General features: G+C 42.2%; 1 protein-coding gene across 4 annotated transcripts in view; it reads left to right on the forward strand.

The window, feature by feature from the left end:
* LOC106609996 (microsomal triglyceride transfer protein) overlaps positions 1–24423 on the forward strand; it is a 51378-nt gene that overhangs the window by 7391 nt on the left and 19564 nt on the right. For 3 of the 4 annotated variants that reach the window (XM_014209081.2, XM_045722632.1, XM_014209079.2), the window contains 7 exons: positions 4152–4408; positions 4764–4914; positions 5311–5468; positions 5822–5990; positions 12650–12757; positions 13562–13786; positions 17043–17254. In XM_014209081.2, the coding sequence (XP_014064556.1) occupies positions 4152–4408; positions 4764–4914; positions 5311–5468; positions 5822–5990; positions 12650–12757; positions 13562–13786; positions 17043–17254 (1280 nt within the window). The remainder of the gene's footprint in view (positions 1–4151; positions 4409–4763; positions 4915–5310; positions 5469–5821; positions 5991–12649; positions 12758–13561; positions 13787–17042; positions 17255–24423) is intronic. The other variant, XM_014209080.2, reaches the window with a different exon arrangement.

Genomic DNA, 24423 nt, shown 5'->3' on the forward strand with positions numbered 1-24423 from the left:
GAAGCAACACTGATTGACAATAAATTTCACATGCTGTTGTGCAAATGGAATAGACAACAGGTGGAAATTATAGGCAATTAGCAAGACACCCCCAATAAAGGAGTGGTTCTGCAAGTGGGGACCACAGACCACTTCTCAGTTCCTATGCTTCCTGGCTGATGTTTTGGTCACTTTTGAATGCTGGCATTGCTTTCACTCTAGTGGTAGCATGAGACGGAGTCTACAACCCACACAAGTAGCTCAGGTAGTGCAGCTCATCCAGGATGGCACATCAATGCGAGCTGTGGCAAGGTTTGCTGTGTCTGTCAGCGTAGTGTCCAGAGCATGGAGGCGCTACCAGGAGACAGGCCAGTACATTAGGAGACGTGGAGGAGGCCGTAGGAGGGCAACAACCCAGCAGCAGGACCGCTACCTCCGCCTTTGTGCAAGGAGGAGCAGGAGAAACACTGCCAGAGCCCTGCAAAATGACCTCCAGCAGGCCACAAATATGCATGTGTCTGCTCAAACGGTCAGAAACAGACTCCATGAGGGTGGTATGAGGGCCCGACGTCCACAGGTGGGGGTTGTGCTTACAGCCCAACACCGTGCAGGACGTTTGGCATTTGCCAGAGAACACCAAGATTGTCAAATTCGCCACTGGCGCCCTGTGCTCTTCACAGATGAAAGCAGGTTCACACTGAGCATGTGACAGACGTGACAGAGTCTGGAGACACCGTGGAGAACGTTCTGCAGCCTGCAACATCCTCCAGCATGACCGGTTTGGCGGTGGGTCAGTCATGGTGTGGGGTGGCATTTCTTTGGGGGGCCGCACAGTCCTCCATGTGCTCGCCAGAGGTAGCCTGACTGCCATTAGGTACCGAGATGAGATCCTCCGACCCCTTGTGAGACCATATGCTGGTGCAGTTGGCCCTGGGTTCCTCCTAATGCAAGACAATGCTAAACCTCATGTGGCTGGAGTGTGTCAGCAGTTCCTGCAAGAAGAAGGCATTGACGCTATGGACTGGCCCGCCCGTTCCCCAGACCTGAATCCAATTGAGCACATCTGGGACATCATGTCGCGCTCCATCCACCAACGCCACGTTGCCCCACAGACTGTCCAGGAGTTGGCGGATGCTTTAGTCCAGGTCTGGGAGGAGCGAATTACAAATTCCTCAAAAATACAAAAACTTCAATTTTTCAAACATATGACTATTTCACAGCATTTTAAAGACAAGACTCTCCTTTATCTAACCACACTGTCTGATTTCAAAAAGGCTTTACAGCGAAAGCAAAACATTAGATTATGTCAGCAGAGTACCCAGCCAGAAATAATCAGACACCCATTTTTCAAGCTAGCATATAATGTCACAAAAACCCAGAAGACAGCTAAATGCAGCACTAACCTTTGATGATCTTCATCAGATGACACACCTAGGACATTATGTTATACAATACATGCATGTTTTGTTCAATCAAGTTCATATTTATATCAAACAGCTTTTTACATTAGCATGTGACGTTCAGAACTAGCATACCCCCGCAAACTTCCGGGAATTTGCTAACAATTTACTAAATTACTCACGATAAACGTTCACAAAAAGCATAACAATTATTTTAAGAATTATAGATACAGAACTCCTCTATGCATTCGATATGTCCGATTTGAAAATAGCTTTTTGGTGAAAGCACATTTTGCAATATTCTAAGTACATAGCCCAGCCATCACGGGCTAGCTATTTAGACACCCGGCAAGTTTAGCACTCACCAATATCAGATTTACTATTATAAAAGTTTGATTACCTTTTGTTGTCTTCGTCAGAATGCACTCCCAGGACTGCTACTTCAATAACAAGTGTTGGTTTGGTCCAAAATAATCCATCGTTATATCCGAATAGCGGCGTTTTGTTCGTGCGTCCCAGACACTATCCGAAATGGTAAATCAGGGTCGCGCGCATGGCGCAATTCGTGACAAAAAAATGTAAATATTCCATTACCGTACTTCGAAGCATGTCAACCGCTGTTTAAAATCCATTTTTATGCTATTTTTCTCGTAAAAAAGCGACAATATTCCGACCGGGAATGTCCATTTAGCTAAACAGAGGAAAGAAAACAAAGCTTTCGGTCGACGCGGGCACGAGCCTGAGTCTCACAGTACTGTAACCAGCCACTACCCAAACGCGCTACTTTGTTTCAGCCAGAGCCTGCAAAGCCACGATTCAGCGTTTTGCCGCCTTCTGACAGCCTATGGCAGCCGTAGGAAGTGTCACGGGACAGCTAAGATCCTCACTCTTCAATAAACAGAGACAAGAAGAACGACACCTTGTCAGACAGGCCACTTCCTGCATGAAATCTTCTCAGGTTTTTGCCTGCCATATGAGTTCTGTTATACTCACAGACACCATTAAAACAGTTTTAGAAACTTTAGGGTGTTTTCTATCCAAAGCCAATAATTATATGCATATTCTAGTTACTGGGCAGGAGTAGTAACCAGATTAAATCGGGTACGTTTTTTATCCAGCCGTGAAAATACTGCCCCCTATCCATAACAGGTTAAGTGTTCCCTTTTATTTTTTTGATATATATATATATATACATACACACTCTACTGGTCAAAAGTTTTAGAGCACCTACTCATTCAAGGGTTTTTCTTTATTTTTACTATTTTATACATTGTAGCATAATAGTGAAGACCATCAAATCTATGAAATAACAATCATGTAGTAACCAAAAAGGTATTAAACAAATGAAAATATATTTTATATTTGAGATTCTTCAAATAGCCACCCTTTGCCTTGATGACAGCTTTGCACACTCATGGCATTCTCTCAACCAGCTTCATGAGGTAGTCACCTGGAAGGCATTTCAATTAACAGGTGTTTTATTGAATTTCTTTCCTTAATGTGTTTTAGCCAATCAGTTGTGTTGTGACAAGGTGGTGGGGGGGCATGAAGGTCAGTCAATACGGAAAATTTCAAGAACTTTGAGAGTTTCTTCAAGTGCAGTCGCAAAAACCATCAAGCGCTATGACGAAACTGGCTTTCATGAGGACCGACACAGAGTTACCTCTGCTACAGAGGATAAGTTCATTAGAGTTACCAGTGTCAGAAATTTTAGCCCAAATAAATGCTTCACAGAGTTCAAGTAACAGACACATCTCAACATCAACTGTTAAGAGGAGACTCTGTGAATCAGGCCTTCGTGGTCGAGTTGCTTCAAAGAAATCACTACTAAAGGATAACAAGAAGAGACTTGCTTGTGCCAGGAAACAATAGACATTAGCCAGGTGGAAATCTGTCCTTTCGTCTGAGTCCAAATTTGAGATTTTGGGTTCCAACTGCCATGTCTTTATGAGACGCGTTGCTGGTGAACGGATAATCTCTGCATGTGTATTTCCCACCGTGAAGCATGGAGGAGGAGGTGTGATGGTGTAGAGGTGTGTTGCTGGTGACACTGTCTGATTTATTTAGAATTCAAGGCACACTTAACCAGCATGACTGCCACAGCATTCTGCAGCGATACGCCATCCTATCTGGTTTGCACTGAGTGGGACTATCATTTGTTTTTCAACAGGACAATGACCTAACACACCTCCAGGCTGTGTAAGGGCTATTTGACCAAGAAGGAGAGTGATGGAGTACTGCTTCAGATGACCTGACCGCCACAATCACCTGACCTCAACCCAATTTAGATGGTTTGGGATGAGTTGAACCGCAGAGTGAAGGAAAAGCAGCCAGCAAGTGCTCAGCATATGTTTGAACTCCTGTTGGAAAAGCGTTCCAGGTGAAGCTGGTTGAGATTGTGCCATGAGTGTGCAAAGCTGTCAGCCACCTTTTGCCTTGATATTTGAAGAATCTCAAATTTAAAATGTATTTTGATTTGTTTAACACTTTTGGTTACTCCATGATTCCATCCATATGTGTTATTTCATAGTTTTGATGTCTTCACTATTATTCTAAAATGTCAAAATAAGAAAAACCCTTGAATGAGCAGGTGTCATGTCATCAAAAAAATAAAAATAATAATGCACTGTAAAATAAAATTTTACCAAAAACACAGTCGTAAGTTTGCAATGAATTCTCAATGTAAATCATTCGAACAAATGCTTAAAACTGTTTTTCTATGGTTTTCTGTGTGAGTACTTTTGGTTGGCTGACTGATATTTCTGGGAACAGAATGACGTGTCCGGGAGATGTACGGTAGAGTACAAGGCTGCCCAAGGCCAGGTGACAAGGACCAAGGCTTTGGAGACCTGCAAGACCGCAGAGACCGGCTTCACCACCTACATTCAGGTCCTGGGCGTGAGTGGGGAGTCCAGCTCTGTCACCGTTTTCACCCTGGAGGATGGCTTCATTAAGTCAGCCACAGCCAAGGAGACTCACATCCTAGCAGTCAACGCACGCCGCACCACCGCCGCTAAAATAGTGTCCAGGTAAGGTGTGACACAAATCAAATTTTATTTGTCACATGCGCCAAATACAACAGGTGAAGACCTTACCATGAAATGCTTACTTACAAGCCCTTAACCAACAATGCGGCTTTAAGAAAAATAAGACACAAGGGAGTCAAATGGAATTTTAATGGTGAAATTCTGCTCTAAACTTTGAGGCAATAGTTTTATTTCTTCTTTTTGTTTACTACATTAATCCAACACATGCATTCTTTCATTGTAAAGGTAATGTTATTTTTTTCACTTACTGATTTTGAGTAGGCTTTCTGAGAGCATCAATTGCAAGGAACAGAAACTGATTGATTGATTTGGATTTGTTAATTTATGTTGTCCTCAGGCAAAACTTGACGCTGGTAACAATTGAGACTGGGCCATTTGAGGCTGCAGGGAAGAATGTCGCCAGTGTTGTCAAATCACTTGATGAGAAATTGTATGCTGTTGGTGTGACAGCTGAGAAGGTCAAATCCCAATGCAAGGGCTGTCGATCGGTGAGTGGTTGTGAGAAACAAAGTAAAAAAGTGCTTCACGTTGTTTTCAACCTTGGACACTTATTTTTTTTCCTCTGAAAGGTTCCATATAACCTTCAATATAATCTTCAATTCAGCTTTTACATTGACGGTATTGACTCCCAAACTAAATGCTTCAAAAATGAGTCTTTGATAAAGAATAATTAAAAGGGGCAGAGGAAACTTGCTGGCCTGGTTGATTGCTGGAATGAAATAATCAGAACCAACACAGTACAGTTTGTTACAATAGTGTGAAAAGCCCTTGTGAAGTCTGAATTTACCAACACTGTACCACACTATCGATGCATGTCCTTGCTGACCAAACATGTAATTAAGAAATTAATTTTTTTTTCTTCCCTTTTCCTCTTCTTCCGCTAGCTGTTTGAGCACTGGCAAGAGGTCCAGAAGCAGTTTGAACCAGATAGCTTGTCAAAGGCCATTGCTCCCCGAAGCTTCCTGGCTCTCATCCAGAGCATGAGGAAAGCCTCCAAGGACGAGATCCTCCAAGTGCTGAAGAGCTCCACCAAGACCGCCCTGTAAGGCCTAGCACTTACCCACCTCTCTCTCTCTCCCTTTCTCTTTCTGTCTGCCTCTTTCTCTCACTCTCCTCTTTTTGTCACTCCTTCTCTTCTCTCTATTTTCACTTCTCTTCTATCGCTCTTTCTCTTCTCAATCTCTTGTTTTCTCTTCTTTTTTAGTATGTTTGTGTCTTTTTCTCTCTCTCTCTCAGGCTGTAATGCTTTCTTATGAGATGTAGTGACTCGTCACCCCACTGTCTCTCGCCCCGTGTTTCTTTTGGCCAGAGCCACATAGTTAACTATATAGGGAATATTGCGCCATTTTAGACTTCTGACTCACTGCCTCTCTCCAACTCTGTCGGGGTCTGCAGACCTCAGGTGGTGGACGCCGTGACCTCGTCCCAGACGCCCGCCTCCCTGGACGCCATGCTGCAGTTCCTCAACTTTGCCGACCCCAAAGGCCTGGTTCTGCACGAAAGGTTCCTGTACGCCTGCGGCTTCGCCTCGCACCCCAACGAGAGAATGCTCCAGGCTTTGGTGGTGAGTGGCTGCCACTTGCTTAAACTCTACAAACCAAAATGAATGAAATGCATGTCCAACACAGCGGAATGGGGAGAAATTATTTGGTAAAAGTCAGTTTAATGTTTTCAGTTGATTAGACAGATATGTCATTGTGACTTCTGACAGGCAACACTAGACCCTCCCCCAATGCACTGCTCCCAGTGAAAATCATTGAATTACTGTGTTTTTTATGTATCTGTTTTTTCTGGTTTGAAAGTACCCTTATGCTCATCATCAGGGCAAACATCCATACAATTAGCTTCGGTTAGAGGAGATGGAGGAGACTGAAACGAAAACATATCCTTAACGTACTTTGCTTCCTCTTTCAAATATAATTTGGTGACTCATAGGTGACTGTCATTTTCAACAAGTTTCATGAAATAATTTTTTGTAGCATTTCTATGTTGAAGATTAAACAATAATTTGGTGCATTTCTCCCCATTTTCCATCCAGTTTGCTTTATTAATATAGTATATTACTCTGGATCTTTCTTGAATAAGTTCTTCCATTTCTTTTTGTTTTTCCTCTAACTTATGCTGTACCTCTATGGTACAGTTTTTATTGCTATCTAATTGTACAGTTAGTCCTTCAATTTCCTTTGTTAATATGGAGTCTTTTGATCTAAATTGTTTTTGTTTTAGAGATGAGTACTGAATTGCATGACCTCTAAAGGCACATTTAAGTGTCCTGTACAATAAGTGGATTTGCTGTACCTATGTTATGCCCGACAAATTCAGTTATATATTCCTCTGTCCGAATTAAAAACAAGTTATCATCCAATATGTTAGATAAAATTTCCAATATCCTCGCCGACGTGGAAATTCCGTAAAAGTAATATATATGCCAATTATCTGCTGGTCCGACCGCATTCTGTCCCCTATCAACACTTGTTTTCACTTTCGGTGCCAACAAGAATGACATAAGCTAGTCGTCTTGACTACTTTCTTGATTGAGCCTCCGCCATGTATATCTCACCAGGTCAGGATATTAAACGTCCTCCATGTATATCTCAGTAGGTCAGGGTATTTAAGCCTCCATATATTCACTAGTTCCAATATATCCATGATAATCGTGATTTCCTTAAGAGCATGAGGGTGATAGTGTGATTTCCTTTACGGTCCATTGAGGTATTTAAAACAGTATTATAATCTCCCACCATGATAATATTGTATTGCTTGCAGGGTTGATAATTTATTATCAAATAAAGATGATTCACGCTTTTTTGAATATATCTACTTTGTGGATCTGTTTGGACAATTTGCACATTCGGATCAAAATTACTGTTAATATCATCAGCCCTTTTGAGTTTCTTTGCCCATGGGAGAAGTATTTTTCACCCCCAGTCCATTTTCTACTCACCTTCATCTAAAATTGTTGAATGAGTTTCCTGTAAACAATAGATATTATATTCCTTCTCTTTGAGCCAGGTAAATATTGTTCTTTTTTTATTTTCTGCTAAGCCATTACAATTATAACTGGCTATACTTATTTCACCATTTACAATAATGAGATACAAGTTTCAAATCTATTCATCATAATATGTTTGTAAATTTACCATTAAAAAGTACAATAGTGAGTGAGTGTCCATATAGCTGTACCATGATATTTGCATTGCCACTAAGTAACCCTCCAATTGTTCTCCACTACTTCACCCGCCAAAGCCCCTCCCAAGTTGGGTTGTCATTCCAGTGACCGGGAGACCACCCCCATCCCCCTGGATCCCTAGGCCCCCCCGAAAGGCCAGGACCCGTCCTTTGAAAAGAGCACACAGTGCCATCCACAGAACAGAAGCAGATCAACCGCTAAAAGTATTTCCAATGCTATCACCTAAATTTGCTTCATACATACATACATACATACATGCATACATACATACATACATACACTACCGTTCAAAAGTTTAGGGTCACTTAGAAATGTCCTTGTTTTTTTGTCCATTTAAAAAAACATAGAATTGATCAGAAATACAGTGTAGACATTGTTAATGTTGAAAAGGACTATTGGAGCTGGAAACGGCTGATTTAAAAACAATTATAATAAAAGAAAATATGAATGGAATATCTACATAGGTGTACAGAGGCCCGTTATCAGCAACCATTACTCCTGTGTTCCAATGGCACGTTGTGTTAGCTAATCCAAGTTTATAATTTTAAAAGGCTAATTGATCATTAGAAAACCCTTTTGCATTAAGTTAGCACAGTTGAAAACTGTTGTGCTGATTAAAGAAGCAATAAAACTTGCCTTTAGACAAGTTGAGTATCTGGAGCATCAGCATTTGTGGGTTTGATTACAGGCTCAAAATGGCCAGAAACAAAGCACTTTCTTCTGAAACTCATCAGTCTATTCATGTTCTGAGAAATTAATGCTATTCAATGTGAGAAATTGCCAAGAAACTAAAGTTCTCGTACAATGCTGTGTACTACTCCACAGAACTGCGCAATCTGGCTCTAACCAGAATAGAAAGAGGAGTGGGAGGCCCTGGTGCACAACTGAGCAAGAGGACAAGTACATTAGTGTCTAGTTTGAGAAACAGATGCCTCACAAGTCCTCAACTGGCAGCTTCATTAAATAAACTTGGCAAAAAAAGAAACTTCCCTTTTTCAGGACCCTGTCTTTCAAAGATAATTCGTAAAATTCCATATAGCTTCACAGATCTTCATTGAAGGGTTTAAACACTTTCCCATACTTGTTCAATGAACCATAAACAATTAATGAACATGCACCTGTGGAACGGTTGTTAATAAGACGCTATCAGCTTACAGACAGTAGGCAATTAAGGTCACAGTTATGAAAACTTAGGACACTAAAGAGTATCCCTGCTCATCTGCGTGAACGTGCCTTAGGCATGCTGCAAGGAGACACGAGGATGTCGGATGTGGCCAGGGCAATAAATTGTGAGACGCCTAAGATAGCGCTACAGGGAGACAGGACGGACAGCTGATCGTCCTCGCAGTGGCAGAACACGTGTACCAACATCTGCACAGGATCGGTACATCCGAACATCATACCTGTGGGACAGGTACAGGATGGCAACAACAACTGTCCGAATTACACCAGGAATGCACAATCCCTCCAATGCTCAGACTGTCCGCAATAGGCTGAGAGAGGCTGGACTGAGGGCTTGTAGGCCTGTTGTAAGGCAGGTCCTCACCAGACATCAACAACGTTGCCTATGGGCACAAACCCACCGTTGCTGGACCAGACAAGACTGGCAAAAAGTGCTTTTCACTGACGAGTCGCGGTTTTGTCTCACCAGGGGTGATGGTCGGATTTGCGTTTATCATCGAAGGAATGAGCGTTACACCGAGGCCTGTCCTCGGGAGCGGGATCGATTTGGAGGTGGATGGTCCGTCAGTGTGTGTGTGTATATGTATGTATGTATGTATGTGTGTGTGTATATATATATATTTTTTTTTTTGGGGGGGTTGTAATGATGACAATTATAACAATACTGAATGAACACTTATTATAACACATAAATAAAATCCATTTAGTCTCAAATAAATGAAACATGCTCAATTTGACTTAAATAATGCAAGAAGAAAGTAAAAGTGCAATATGTGCCATGTTAAAAAAAGCTAATGTTTAAGTTCCAGTAGCGGCTTTTTTTGGTCCTCCAATAATCGGTATCGGCGTTGAAAAATCAAACGGTCGACCTCTAATTTTAATGGACAAAGAATGTGGTTTTCTTTCAACAACAAGGACATTTCTAAGTGACCCCCAACTTTTGAATGGTAGTGTGTATTCATTTTACATTTGTCATTTAGCAGACGCTCTTATCTAGAGTGACTTACAGTAGTGAATGCATACATTTCATTTCACGCATTTTTTTTTTTTTTGTACTTTTTTTTTTGTACTGGCCCCCCGTGGGAACCGAACCCACAACCCTGGCGTTGCAAACACCATGCTTTACCAACTGAGCCACAGGGAAATATCCTCCGCATCTTCATTTCCATAATTTACAATCAATATGCGTAATAATGTCAGCAGTTTGTGCAAAGGATTGTTACCTATAACCAGATTGCCATTGTATTACATTACATTTTTGTCAAGCAATTATTATTTTAGCAAACAATTATTGTGATTCCTCCTATATTGTCCCTTACATCCATACCCCCTTGCAACAGATGTGGGACACACGCGCGCACACACACTCTTACACACTCAACCCCTTTCCCCCTCACTCAACCATGAGCTCAGATGCTCAGAGGTTGTTACATCCCAGAGCCCAACTCAAGAAATTCCCTGATTTTTATGAATGCATATACAGTTACAGCTGTTTGAGAAAGCATGCAAGATTGAGCAAAAATGTGAGAATTGATTAACCATTGTCCTATGTGATGGAGATCAGATTCACCCCGTTCCCCTGAAACACACACGCTGGTCCCCTGTCATTTTCCCAAGCATCGCAGACCTTTTTATTTTGTGCCACCAGTGCCACAATAGTATGCCCCTCTCTGATTGTCCGAGTGTGACCCCCCCTCCCCACGGGTTACTGCAGCCAGTGTTGCCAGCACTGCCACTGCCTGGGTGGGGGCACCCCACCGGAATCCCCACCGGCTAGATACAAGGTCGTCAAGGTTCTCATTAGCAGCTTTGAGAATTTCCTTGATATATTATGCTCTCATGGGGCTCTGGCTTTGCAGGACCAACCCTGTCAGGCAGGCTCAGAATCTTGAGGGGGCTGTGCTGCGCTAGGTCTTTGACTGCATTTATCTTTCTTTTTTGGCTGCATATAGGCAGCTTACAGCAGGCCCATAAAACAGATAGGGACTTCTCTTTTAGTGTATAGGTCGTTCAGGTGGGTGTCTAGGGAATAGGTTTGTGGACTGTTCCATCATGATAGGACAGTAAATAAATAAATATATATATATATATATAGATGTATAATTCATTTAAAAATGCATACCCCTCATCTGCACAAAATTGAAAGCTATCTCACAACACCTGCTCACAGACAAACATTGGTTCTGGGATATGCAACCATTTCCTTTCTCACTCACCTAACGCCACACTCTTCCAAACAGCAAAAACACACTCCACATCTTCCATCAGTTTGTCATTTATCAACTTTAACAGATCGCTTACCACACTTACCAGTCCTAGTGATGAAAAGGATAAATCGTTTGTATCTGTGGAGGAGTTGCGTTTCCTTTTCACCACGTTTACTTTCCTTCATGTTTGAGTGTTGCTTGTAATATTTGTCAACTTTTCTCTAGCCTTATGATTTGTTTAGTTATTATCCAGATTCAATGTAATTACCCCCAAATATATGAAGTGCTAATATTTAGTCTAACTCACTAATATTGAATATTGTGAATTTATCTTGAGGCAATTTTGCACCGACGTGTTCAGTACGCCATCCTGCCTGCAGTCAGTCAATACGGAAAATTCTAAGAACTTTGAAAATTTCTTGAAGTGCCGTTGCAAAAACCATCAAGCGCTATGATGAAACTGGCTCTCATGAGGACCGCCATAGGAATGGAAGACCCAGAGCTACCTCTGCTGCAGAGGATAAGTTCATTAGAGTACCAGTGTCAGAAATTACAGCCCAAATAAATGCTTCACAGAGTTCAAGTAACAGACACATCTCAACATCAACTGTTAAGAGGAGACTCTGTGAATCAGGCCTTCATGGTCGAGTTGCTTCAAAGAAACCACAACTAAAGGACACCAATAAGAAGAAGAGACTTGCTTGGGCCATGAAACACGAACAATGGGTATTTAGACCGGTGGAAATCTGTCCTTTGGTCTGATGAGTCCAAATTGAGATTTTTGGTTCCAACCGCCGTGTTACTTTGTGAGACGCAGAGTAGGGGAACGGATGATCTCTGCGTGTGTAGGTCCCACCGTGAACCATGGAGTAGGAGGTGTTATGGTGCGTTGCTGGTGACACTGTCTGTGATTTATTTAGAATGAAAGGCACACTTAACCAGCATGGCTACCACAGCATTCTGCAGCGATACGCCATCCCATCTGGTTTGCGCTATCATTTGATTTTCAACAGGACAATGACCCAACACACCTCCAGGTTGTGTAAGGGCTATTTGACCAAGAAGGAGAGTGAGGGAGTGCTGCTTCAGATGACCTGGCCTCCACAATCACCCGACCTCAACCCAATTGAGATGGTTTGGGATGAGTTGGACCGTAGAGTGAAGGAAAAGCAGCCAACAAGTGCTCAGCATATGTGGGAAGTTCTTCAAGACTGTTGGAAAAGCATTCCAGACGAAGCTGGTTGAGAGAATACCATGAGTGTGCAAAGCTGTCATCAAATGCAAAGGGAGGCTATTTTGAAGAATCTCAAATATAAAATATATTTTGATTTGTTTAACACTTTTTTTGGTTACTACATGATTCCATATGTGTTATTTCATAGTTTTGATGTCTTCACTATTATTGTACAATGTAGAAAACAGTAAAAATAATGAAGAACCCTTGTTGAATGAGTAGGTGTTCTAAAAACGTTTGACCGATAGTGTGTACAGAGAATTTGTGGTGCAGTTGTTTCTCTTTCTTCGATTTTTACCTACTCTTCCTCTCAAACGACTTTCAAAATTGCAATTATATTTAAAATTGTGTTTTTTTGTGTACTGTATGATAAAACATATGGTGATTAAATTACGCCATTGTTTTTTCAGGACATTTCAAAGGGCAAGATTGTCAGTAATGACATCAAAGAGTCGGTGGTGATCATCATGGGTGCCCTTGTGCACAAGCTCTGTCAGAAAGGAGGTTGTGAGCTACCAGTGAGTATCGAATATGTTTGATCCTATGTCTGTAATGAGGGGAGTTGTACAAAGTTCTTAAAGGGATTCACACATTCTGTTTACTTCATATTCATCTCCAGCACCACCCCAACATCAACATATGTGAAAATGGCGTGTTTCATAGTTCAAAAGATGGAGGAAGATAACTGTTTCTGATGACATCATCTGTTGTGCATCATGTAATTTTAAACCAACTATGAGTAGGCATTGTGAGTAGGCATTGTCTCGATGAATGTGAAGTAGAAATTTGTTTAAATTTCCCTTTTAAGCAATTGAATAATCTTCAACCAAGAGAATACTGATTGGACTTTTTTAACTGAGCCAAGTGTGATTATTGGAACGCCAGACTGGAATAGTGTAGTGATAATAGTGAGACGTAGCTGTGTCTGATGGTTCGAAAAGAAACAGAAATACAGAAAGATATCCCTCTGATGGATTTGGGCTCTGAGTGGCACAGCGGTCTAAGGCACTGCCTCTAGCACAGAGATGCAGTGCATCACTACAGACCCTGGTTCAATTCCAGGCTGTATCACAACTGTTCATGATTGGGAGTCCCATAGGGCAACGCACAATTGGCCCAGCGTCATCCGGGTTAGGGTTTGGCCGGGGTAGGCCGTCATTGTAAATAAGAATTTGTTTTTAACTGACTTGCCTAGTTAAATAAAATAAATATGATCCTGTTGTGAAATGCACCAAAGAAAGTAACAATTTCTTAAAAGGAACTATATAATGGCTGACTTATTGTGTTTTTTTTTGTTTTTTTTTGTCTCATGTACAACCCAGACTGTGGTTGAGGTGAAGAAGATGATTCTGGAAGGTCCCGACAGTACGCAGGTGGAGTCAGACGTTCAGATGTACCTGCTGGCGCTGAAGAACTCCCTGCTGCCCGAGGCCATTCCCCTGTTTTCCAAATATGCTGAGTCGGAGGTCGGAGCCTACTGCACCATCTCCCTCACAGCCCTGCAGAGATACGACGTCGCCCTCATCACAGACGAGGTGCCAGATGAGGGAAGCTGGATTGCCATTCCCAGAGCCATATATTTAGACAGATATATTTCTCTTATTTCGATATACCCTTAGTATGTATGTGGACACCTGCTGTAAAGTAACAAAACGTGGAAAAAGTCAAGGGGTCTGAATACTTTCCAAGTGCACTGTATATGCTGTTGTATGTCTTTATGTACAGTGCATTCGGAAAGTATTCCGATCCCTTGACTTTTTCACGTTTTGTTACTTGACAGCCTTAATCTAAAATGGATTCAATTGTTTTTCCCCCTCACCAATCTACACACACTACCTCATAATGACAAAGCAAAAACAGGTTTTTAGAAATGTTACCTAATTATTATTTTTTTTAAATATCACATTTGCGTAAGTATTCAGACCCTTTACTCAGTACTTTGTTGAAGCACCTTTGGCAGCGATTACAGCCTTGAATCTTCTTGGGTATGACGCTACAAGCTTGGCACACCTGTATTTGGAGAGTTTCTCCCATTCTTCTCTGCAGATCCTCTCAAGCTCTGTCAGATTGGATGGGGAGCGTCATTGCATAGCTATTTTCAGGTCTCTCCAGAGATGTTCAAGTCCAAGCTCTGGCAGGGCCACTCAGGGACACTCAGAGACTTGTCCTGAAGCCACTCCAGCGTTGTCTTAGCTGTGGGCTTAGGGTGATTGTCCTGTTGGAAGGTGAACCTTCACCCCCTGTCTGAGGTCCTGAGTGCTCTGGAGCAGGTTTTCATCAAGGATCTCTCTGTACTTTGCTCCGTTCATCTTTCCCGCGATCCTGACTAGTCTCCCAGTCCCTGCGGCTGAAAAACATCCCAAGAGCATGATGCTGCCACCACCATGCTTCACGTTAGGGATGGTGTTAGATCATAAAGGCCTGATTGGCGGAGAGTTGCAGAGATGGTTGTCCTTCTGGAAGGTTCTCCCATCTCCACAGAGGAACTCTAGAGCTATGTCAGAGTGACCATCGAGTTCTTGGTCACCTCCCTGACCAAGGCCCTTCTCCCCCGATTGATCAGTTTGACCAGACAGGCAGCTCTAGGAAGAGTCTTGGTGGTTCCAAACTTCTTCCATTTAAGAATGATGGAGGCCGCTGTTTTCTTGGGGACCTTCAATGCTGCAGACATTTCTTGGTACCCTTCCCCAGATCTGTGTCTCGACACAATCCTGTCTCTGAGCTCTATGGACAATTCCTTCATCCGCATGGCTTGGTTTTTGCTCTGACATGCACTGTCAACTGTGGAACCTTACGTAGACAGGTGTGTGCCTTTCCAAATCATGTCCATTCAATTGAATTTAACACAGGTGGACTCTAAGAAAGTTGTAGAAACATCTCAAGGATGATCAATGGAAACAGGGTCTGAATACTTAAGGTAAATAAGGTATTTCTGTTTTTTAATAAATGTGCAAACATTTCGAAGAACCTGTTTTCACTTTGCCATTATGGGGTATTGTGTGTAGATTATTATTATTTTTTTTAATCCATTTTAGAATAAGGCTGTAACGTAACCAAAATGTGGAAAAGTCAAGGGGTCTGTATACTTTCTCTGTGTGTGTGTGTGTTTTTCCGTGTTAGAGAAACACACACACACACACACACACACACACAGTTGAAGTCGGAAGTTTACAGACACCTTAGCCGAATACATTTAAACTCAGTTTTTCACAATTCCTGACATTTAATCCTAGTAAAAATTCACTGTTTTAGGTAAGTTAGGATCACCACTTTTAAGAATGTGTAATGTCAGAATAATAGTAGAGAGAATGATTTATTTCAGCTTTTATTTCTTTCATCACATTCCCTGTGGGTCAGAAGTTTACATACGCTCAATTAGTATTTGTTAGCATTGCCTTTAAATTGTTTCACTTGGGTCAAACGTTTCGGGTAGTCTTCCACAAGCTTCCCACAATAAGTTGGGTGAATTTTGGCCCATTTCCTCCTGACCGAGCTGGTGTAACTGAGTCAGGTTTGTAGGCCTCCTTGCTCGCACACGCCGAGGTCAGGGCTTTGTGATGGCCTCTCCAATACCTTGACTTTGTTGTCCTTAAGCCATATTGCCACAACTTTGGAAGTATGCTTGGGGTCATTGTCCATTTGGAAGACCCATTTGCGACCAAGCTTTAACTTCCTGACTGATGTCTTGAGATGTTGCTTCAATATATCCACCTCATTTTCCTCCCTCATGATGCCATCTATTTTGTGAAGAGCACCAATCCCTCCTGCAGCAAAGCACCCCCACAACATGATTCTGCCACCCCCGTGATTCACAGTTGGGATGGTGTTCTTCGGCATGCAAGCCTCGCCCTTTTTCCTCCAAACATAACGATGGTCATTATGGCCTAACAGTTCTATTTTTGTTTCATCAGACCTGAGGACATTTCAAAAGTACGATCTTTGTCCCCATGTACAGTTGCAAACTGTAGTCTGGCTTTTTTATGGCGGTTTTGGAGCAGTGGCTTCTTCCTTGCTGAGCGGCCTTTCAGGTTATGTCGATATAGGACTCGTTTGACTGTGGATATAGATACTTTTGTACCTGTTTCCTCCAGCATCTTCACAAGGTCCTTTGCTGTTGTTCTGGGATTGATTTGCACTTTTCACACCAAAATACGTTCATCTCTAGGAGACAGAACGCGTCTCCTTCCTGAGCGATATGACAGCCGCGTGGTCCCATGGTGTTTATACTTGCGTACTATTGTTTGTACAGCTGAACGTGGTACCTTCAGGCATTTGGAAATTGCTCCCAAGGATGAACCAGACCTGTGGAGGTATACCATTTTTTTTTTTCTGAGGTCTTGGCTGAATTCTTTTGATTTTCCCATGATGTCAAGCAAAGGGGCACTGAGTTTGAAGGTAGGCCTTGAAATACATCCACAAATACACCTCCAATTGACTCAAATGATGTCAATTAGCCTATCGGAAGCTTCTAAAGCCATGGCATCATTCTCTGGAATTTTCCAAGCTGTTTAAATGCACTGTCAACTTAGTGTGTGTAAGTGAAATAATCTGTCTGTAAACAATTGCTGGAAAAATTACTTGTGTCATGCACAAAGTAGGTGTCCTAACCGGCTTGCCAAAACTATAGTTTGTTAACAAGAAATTTGTGGAGTGGTTGAAAAACGAGTTTTAATGACACCAACCTAAGTGTATGTAAATTTCCGACTTCAACTGTGTGTGTGTGTGTGTGTGTGTGTGTGTGTGTGTGTGTGTGTGTGTGTGTGTGTGTGTATATATGTATATATATATATATATATATTTCAGGTGAAGCAGACGGTGAACCGAGTGTACCACCAGAACCGCCGGGTCTATGAGAAGAATGTGAGGGCAGCAGCTGCGGATGTGGTCTTCAGCAGCAACCCCTCTTACATGGAGGTGAAGAACATGCTCCTGTCCATCGGAAACCTGCCCAGAGAGTTGAACAAGTACATGCTCTCCAAGGTCAATGACATCCTCCACTTTGAAATGCCTGCCAGGTGGGTGATGGGATTTACATTTTGATTTGTAATTTCTTTGGTATTTTCATTTTATTCAGACAGAAACAGCACTAAATGAGTGGGGAGACTAGCGGTGGGGCTGGGATTCATATTCACACTGGGGTGGTGTATATGTGGTGCAGGCAGTAGCGTTACCTGCTAGACCAGCAGGCACTCATTTTATTTCACTTATTTGACAAATAAAAACCTAAGTTGAAGGCAGGCGTTACTTAAAGTGTGCTCCAAAAGTATTGGGACAGTGACACATTTTGTTGTTTTGGCTCAGTACTCCAGCACTTTTGGATTTGAAATGATACATGAGGTAAAAGTACAGACTGTCAGCTTTAATTTAAGGGTATTTCCGTCCATATCAGATGAACCGTTTAGAAATTACAGAAATGTTTGTAGTCACCCCGTTTTAGGGGACCTATATACGAAACATCAAGAATAGCCCCCCACCCCCACTTCACCCTCAGAATAGCCTCAATTCGTTGGGGCATTGTCTTTATAAGGTGTCAAAAGCGTCCCACTGGGTTGCTGGCCCATGTTGGACTCCAATGCTTCCCACAGTTGCTTCAAGTTGGCTGGATGTCCTTTGAGTGGTGGACCATTCTTGATACACATGGGAAACTGTTGAGTGTGAAAAACCCAGCAGCGTTGCAGTTCTTGACACAAACCGGTGCGCCTGGCACCTACTAACAGTCCTGTCTCGAGGCCACATATTGAGTGTCTCGGTCTTGTCTTGGTGTCAGATACATTTATACTTGGTCTTGACTCGGTCTCAGACAGTGAGGACTTGTAATTTCTTGCCGAGACCAGCAGAGTAAAAAAAATCATAATTATCAGCTTTAATTTAGTCAGTGCATAAAACAGCTTTCTTGTACATTATCTTAACAGCCTTTATATCTATTATAGACATGTTTGCGCAGTGGTGAATACATAGGCCTTAAGTGTGTGACAGGTTTGTTATTCTGAAAGGACAGCAACCGTAATACCAGCTCGCTCATGTAGGAGAGTGCACTTTTTGTAAAACTCAAAGGGCCAGTGGGGTATCCCTACTTCTTAATCCCTACTGATGTGTATCAAAGTAGTGTAGTGGAGGTATACGATTGATCAATTATGTAGTACAATAGAGAAATCATGCACAAAGGAGCTTCTGTGATGGTCCAGAGGGTGGTGCGGGCTGCCCAACGCATCACTGGGGGCACACCTACAGCACCCAATATCACAGGAAGGCCAAAAAGATAATCAAGGACATCAACCACCCGAGCCACGGCCTGTTCACCACGCTATCATCCAGAAGGCGAGGTCAGTTCAGGTGCATTAAAGCTGGGACCGAGAGACTGAAAAACAGCTTCTATCACAAGGCCATCAGACTGTTAAACAGCCATCACTAGCCAGCTACCACCCGGTTACTCAACCCTGCACCTTAGAGGCTGATGCCCTATATACACTACCATTCAAAAGTTTAGGGTCACTTAGAAATGTTGTTGTTTTTGAAAGAAAAACAAATTTTTTGGTCCATTACAATAACATCAAATTGACCAGAAATACAGTGTAGACATTGTTAATGTTGAAAAGGACTATTGTAGCTGGAAATGGCAGATTTTGAATGGAACATCTACATAGGCATACAGAGGCCCATTATCAGCAACCATCACTCCAGTGTTCCAATGGCATGTTGTGTTAGCTAATCCAAGTTTATCATTCTTAAAGACTACTTGATCATTAGACAACCCTTTTGCAATTATGTTAGCACAGCTGGAAATGGTTGTGCTGATTTAAAGAAGCAATAAAACTGGCCTTCTTTAGACTAGTTGAGTATCTGGAGCATCAGCATTTGTGGGTTTGATTACAAGCTCAAAATGGCCAGAAAGAAAGTACTTTCTTCTGAAACTCTTCAATCTATTCTTGCTCTGAGAAATGAAGGCTATTCCATGTGAGAAATTGCCAAGAAACTGAATATCTCGGACACAGCTGTGTACTGCTCCCTTCACAGAACAGCTCAAACTGTCTCTAACCAGAATAGAAAGAGGAGTGGGAGGCCCTGGTGTACAACTGAGCAAGAGGACAAGTACATTAGAGTGTCTAGTTTGAGAAACGGATGCCTCACAAGTCCTCAACTTGCAACTTCATTAAATAGTACCCGCAAAACACCTGTCTCAACATCAACAGTGAAGCGGCGACTCCGGGATGCTGGCCTTCTAGGCAGAGTTGCAAAGAAAAAGCCATATCTCAGACTGGCCAAAAAAAGAAAAGATTTAAGATGGGCCAAAGAACAGACACTGGACAGAGGAACTCTGCCTAGAAGGCACTCATATCATTTTTTGGTGGCTATACACAGCTAGAGATGCAGGTGTCATTTGCTTAGCTAGCAAGAACTTAAACGACTGTTATCCAGTTAGCAAATTCACTCTAGCTCTCTACTCCGATTTCCGAGCATTTGTCTGAGTGTGCCAGAGTGCAGAAATACTGATTCATTTACCAACGCGCAACGCTCTCTGAATATGACCGGTGTCAGTAAACGCAGGCAAAAAAGATATAGTTAGGCAAAAAAATATATAGTTAGCCAAGAACAGTCTGGATAACATTTAAACAGCCTATGGTCAGAGTGAGGTGTACTCTCATTTGTGTCTTTAAGTAGCTAGCCAACTTTAGCCAGCTAGCTTGGTGCTTGGTTGGGAGAAGCATGCATTGGCAGCCAAGCTGCAGAAGGACGAGGATGCTATAATTCCCCATCGTTTATCAGTGCAATTTTGATGGCCAACTAGCTGAAAAAGTTTGAGAGGGTTTATTTAATGTTGCTTCGTTAGATTTTAGCTCATCTTGTTCTGGCTAGCATTAGTTGTTGATCTTGTTTATGTGCATAACTGAGGGAGAGAGAGCCTTCCATTTCATGGTTGTTTGATCAATAGGACTGTAAAGTTCCTAAATGTAAGAGGACTCCCGTGGTGTTTACATATTTGCAGAAATCTATTCCGGTGTATTTTGTGGTTTTTGGCGAATGCGTTCCAATTATATAAACTTGCGCTGTTGCAACTGCCTGTAAACACAAAGTGAATGATGGCAGGCCGGTGTGGCAAATGACTTGTTTGTATAAAGGTATATGTACAGTTGAAGTCGGAAGTTTACATACACTTAGGTTGGTGTCATTAAAACTCGTTTTTTCAACCACTCCACAAATTTCTTGTTAACAAACTATAGTTTTGGCATTTTTCCAACAATTGTTTAGACAGATTATTTCACTTATAATTCACTGTATCACAATCCCAGTGGGTCAGAAGTTTACATACACTAAGTTGACTGTGCCTTTAAACGCTTTGAAAATTCCAGAAAATTGTGATGCTTTAGAAGCTTCTGATAGGCGAATTGACATCATTTGAGTCAATTGGAGGTGTACCTGTGGATGTATTTCAAGGCCTACCTTCAAACTCAGTGCCTCTTTGCTTGACATCATGGGAAAATCAAAAGAAATCAGCCAAGACCTCAGAAAAAGAATTGTATACCTCCACAAGTCTGGTTCATCCTTGGGAGCAATTTCCAAACACCTGAAGGTACCACTTTCATCTGTACAAACAATAGTACGCAAGTATAAACACCATGGGACCACGCGGCCGTCATATCGCTCAGGAAGGAGACGCGTTCTGTCTCCTAGAGATGAACGTATTTTGGTGTGAAAAGTGCAAATCAATTACCAGAACAACAGCAAAGGACCTTGTGAAGATGCTGGAGGAAACCGGTACAAAAGTATCTATATCCACAGTCAAACGAGTCCTGTATCAACATAACCTGAAAGGCCGCTCAGCGAGGAAGAAGCCACTGCTCCAAAACTGCTATAAAAAAGCCAGACTATAGTTTGCAACTGTACATGGGGACGAAGATTGTACTTTTTGGAGAAATGTCCTCTGGTCTGATGAAACAAAAATAGAACTGTTTGGCCATAATGACCATCGTTATGTTTGGAGGAAAAAGGGGGACGCTTGCAAGCCGAAGAACACCATCCCAACCGTGAATCACGGGGGTGGCAGCATCATGTTGTCGGGTGCTTTGCTGCAGGAGGGATTGGTGCTCTTCACAAAATAGATAGCATCATGAGGGAGGACAATTATGTGGATATATCGAAGCAACATCTCAAGACATCAGTCAGGAAGTTAAAGCTTGGTCGCAAATGGGTCTATCAAATGGACAATGACCCCAAGCATACTTCCAAAGTTGTGGCAAAATGGCTTAAGGACAACAAAGTCAAGGTATTGGAGTGGCCATCACAAAGCCTTGACCTCAATCCTATAGAAAATTTGTGGGCAGAACTGAAAAAGCGTGTGTGAGCAAGGAGGCCTACAAACCTGACTCAGTTACACCAGCTCTGTCAGGAGGAATGGGCCAAAATTCACCCAACTTATTGTGGGAAGCTTGTGGAAGGCTACCCGAAACATTTGACCCAAGTTAAACAATTTAAAGGCAGTGTATGTAAACTTCTGACCCACTGGGAACGTGATGAAAGAAATAAAAGCTGAAATAAATCATTCTCTACTATTATTCTGACATTTCACATTCTTAAAATAAAGTGGTGATCCTAATTGGCCTAAGACAGGGAATTTTTACTAGGATTAAATGTCAGGAATTGTGGAAAAACTGAGTTTAAATGTATTTGGCTAAGGTGTATGTAAACTTCTGACTTCAACTACAGCTCTTTTTTTTAAACCTTTATTTAACTAGGCAAGTCAGATAAGAACAAATTCTTATTTACAATGAAGACCTCCTGGGATGATTATTTTAAAAATAAAATATAAATATAGGACAAAACACATCGTGACAAGAGACAACACTACATAAAGAGAGACCTAAGACCACAACATAGCAAGGCAGCAACACATGACAACAGAATAGTAGCAACACAACATGGTAGCAGCACAAAACATGGTACGAACATTGTTGGGCACAGTCAACAGCACAAAGGGCAAGAAGGTAGAGACCACAATACATCACGCAAAGCAGCCATAACTGTCAATAAGTGTCCATGATTGAGTCAGCTCTGATTTGGCTATAGTGCACTGGTCTGTGTAGACTCTGGTCCTGGACAAGACAGCTGTTTTATTTACTGCAGTGCCTTAATTGTTCTAACCCACAGCCACTTTCCCACTCTAGTTTGCAATAGAATTTTCACAAATACCTTACATTCTAAGAATTTATGAAAACGTGAAAAGGACCATATCTAAGTGGTTGCTTGTCAGAAAATGTAAAACTAAAAGTTTAATTCTTCCTGGGGGTGTATATAAACATATTTGAATAAGATTTCATGTTGCTAAAATGCTGTCAGTTCCATTTTAAATGCAACAATGTTTCATTCACACAAGTTATTTTCGAACAGCAAGTGTTCTGCAATAAAAAACACAGTTCCACTCACCATATGATGATCATTTGAAACTTCTTGTTCTTGAAAAAGGAGAAGCTGTAAGGGTCCTGTGTGTAGCTGGTGTAGAGTCAGGCGCAGGACAGCAAATATGAGTAATCAACGTTACTTTGTACATTTGTCATTTTCAGTAAAAGTACATCACGAGCACACCATAACGGACCGAAAATACAATAAACAATCACTCACAAACAAGCATGGGGAACAGAGGGTTAAATAATAACCCGGTAATTGGGTGAGTGAAACCCGGTGTGCAAGACTTAGACAAAACAAATGAAAAGTGGATTGGCGGTGGCTAGAAGGCCGGTGATGTTGAACGCCGCCTGAACAAGGAGAGGGACCGGAAGTTGTGACAGAAGCTAACAAATTACCAACATCCTCTTTGATAACACCTGCTGCTTCCGCTGCAAACTAGCTGACAACAAAAGCTAGCTAGATAGACCGTGGGAAAACTACTGCTCACTATTGCGCAGTGACCTGTTGAACTTTCCGTACGTTTCTTTTGTGAAAATGGTCACATCCATTAAGTCAAAATGTGATTGGTTAATTCCACTGTCACTAAAAAATTTGCCCTAATACAGTTGAATGGCAGATGCCTTCATCTAGCTTATCAAATCAAATGTTATTGGTCACATACATATATTTAGCAGATGTTATTGCAGGTGTAGCGAAATCCTTCTGTTCCTAGTTCCTAGTGCAGTAGTATCTAACAATACACACATGTAAAAATAAAATAATGTACCACCCTCTGGAGAGCCCTGTGGTTGCGGGTGGTGCAGTTACCATACCAGATGGTGATACAGCCTAACAGGGTACTATGGTGTTGAATGCTGAGCTATAGTCAATGAACAGCATTCTGACGTAGGTATTCGTCTTGTCCAGATGGGATAGGGCAGTGTGATGGTGATTGCGGCTGTGGATCTATTGGAGCGGTAAGCAAATTGAAGTGGGCTAGGGTGTCAGGTACGGTAGAGTTGATATGATCCTAATCTAGCCTCTCAAAGAACTTCATGATGACAGAAGTGAGTGCTACAGGGCGATAGTCATTTAATTCAGTTACCTTTGCGTTCTTGGGTACAGGAACAATGGTGGACATCTTGAAGCAGGTGGGGACAGCAGACTGGGATAGGGAGAGATGAAATATGTCCGTAAACACTCCAACCAGCTGGTCTGCGCATGCTCTGAGGACGTGGCTAGGGAGGCCGTCTGGGCCGGCAGCCTTGCTTGGTTAAAACACTTAAATGTCTTACTCACGTCAGCCACGGAGAACAAGAGCCCACAGTCCTTGGGAGCGGGCTGCGTCAGTGGCACTGTGTTATCCTCAAAACAGCGAAGAGGGTGTTTAGCTTGTCCGCGACGTGGCTGGTTTTCCCTTTGTAATCCGTGATTGTCTGTAGACCCTGCCACATACGTCTCGTGTCTGAGCCATTGAATTGCGACTCCACTTTGTCTCTGTACTGACGTTCTGCCTGTTTTATTGCCTTAGGGAGGGAATAACTACACTGTTTGTTTTCAGCCATATTCCCAGTCACCGTGCCATGGTTAAATGTGGTGGTTCGCGCTTTCAGTTTTGCGCTAATGCTGCCATTTATCCATGGTTTCTGGTTTTAATAGACAGCGTGGGAACAACATCCCCTAAACACTTCCTGATGGACTCAGTCACTGTGTCTGTGTAAACGTCAATGTTATTCTCTGAGGCTACCCGGAACATATCCCAGTCCGCGTGATCAGAACAATCTTGATTAATGGATTCCGATTG

This window comes from Salmo salar, chromosome ssa08 (assembly GCF_905237065.1).
Source record: "Salmo salar chromosome ssa08, Ssal_v3.1, whole genome shotgun sequence".
NCBI classification, from domain to species: Eukaryota; Metazoa; Chordata; class Actinopteri; order Salmoniformes; family Salmonidae; genus Salmo; species Salmo salar.